At 61.8% G+C, this 923-nt stretch overlaps 1 protein-coding gene across 1 annotated transcript in view; it reads right to left on the reverse strand.

The window, feature by feature from the left end:
• Window positions 1-923, reverse strand: part of LOC104491481 (src substrate protein p85-like) — a gene marked incomplete at its 5' end in the record, with an annotated part of 6,750 nt that overhangs the window by 5,076 nt on the left and 751 nt on the right. The window contains 2 exons of the mRNA XM_010133915.1: window positions 161-216; window positions 825-909. Coding sequence (XP_010132217.1) covers window positions 161-216; window positions 825-909 — 141 coding nt within the window. The remainder of the gene's footprint in view (window positions 1-160; window positions 217-824; window positions 910-923) is intronic.

Below are 923 nucleotides of genomic sequence, written 5' to 3' on the forward strand. Positions count from 1 at the left end.
TGCTCCCCTTCGCTCGCCTCCGCTGCCGCTGCTGGGCTGGTTCCCCCACCCTTGCAATAGCTGCGTGCTGAGCAGCGGGACATCATCTCCCCCTGGGAAGCCTCTTCCCCGGCAGCGGTGCCAAGAGCAGGGAGGAGCAGGCTGCAGCATGCAGTCTTACCTTATCGACTCTGTCCTTCTGGACCCCATAACGGCCACCAAACCCCTTGGCATAGTCTGTATGGAAAAAAAAGAGGCTATTTTTATAGTGTTTTACACTCGGTGTGCACCTCCGACTTCACAGTGCTGAGACCCATGAAGTCAATTAGCTTGGTCTCATCTTGTCACATCTGGGAGTAAGCCGAGGTATTACAGTCCCCCTGCTCTGGACATCAAGGCCAGCCCTGCACCCCCTCAGTGCTCGGTGCTGTAGGCGGGCCAGCCTGCTCCCAGGGCGCTGGGCTGAGGAGCCAGTCACACCACCTGAGCGCAGTGGGGCCGTGTCCACTGAAGTTAAACACGCAGCCGTTCCTGGAACCTGCTGTGCCTCGCTCCCGTGGGCCCACCGTTTGAACGAGCTTACACTCAGGAACGTGCCCCACGGAGAAAGCACAGTGTCACCTGGGGGGCCCGATGCAGCACTCAGTGCTGCCCACTGAGCCGAGTGCACACCTGCTCCAGCAGCTCCCCCCGGTGCTTCGGGGGCGCGGGATGTCCCAGCTGTCCCACAGCATGCCATGCACGCTCGGCTCTCAGCAGCTGGGCCTCTCTCAGGTACGAACCGCGAGCTCTAGGTCTGCGTGCGCTCCCAGGAAATCGCGCTGCCGCCTCTGGCATTGCCCTACCTGTCTGGGACGCGTGGGGCTGCACCTCCTCCTGATGGTCCCAGCCAAGGGCACTCTTGTCCTGACGATCCCTCTGGACCCCGAACTTCCCACCAAAGC

This window comes from Buceros rhinoceros, unplaced genomic scaffold, assembly GCF_000710305.1.
Source record: "Buceros rhinoceros silvestris isolate BGI_N320 unplaced genomic scaffold, ASM71030v1 scaffold34383, whole genome shotgun sequence".
NCBI lineage: Eukaryota > Metazoa > Chordata > Aves > Bucerotiformes > Bucerotidae > Buceros > Buceros rhinoceros.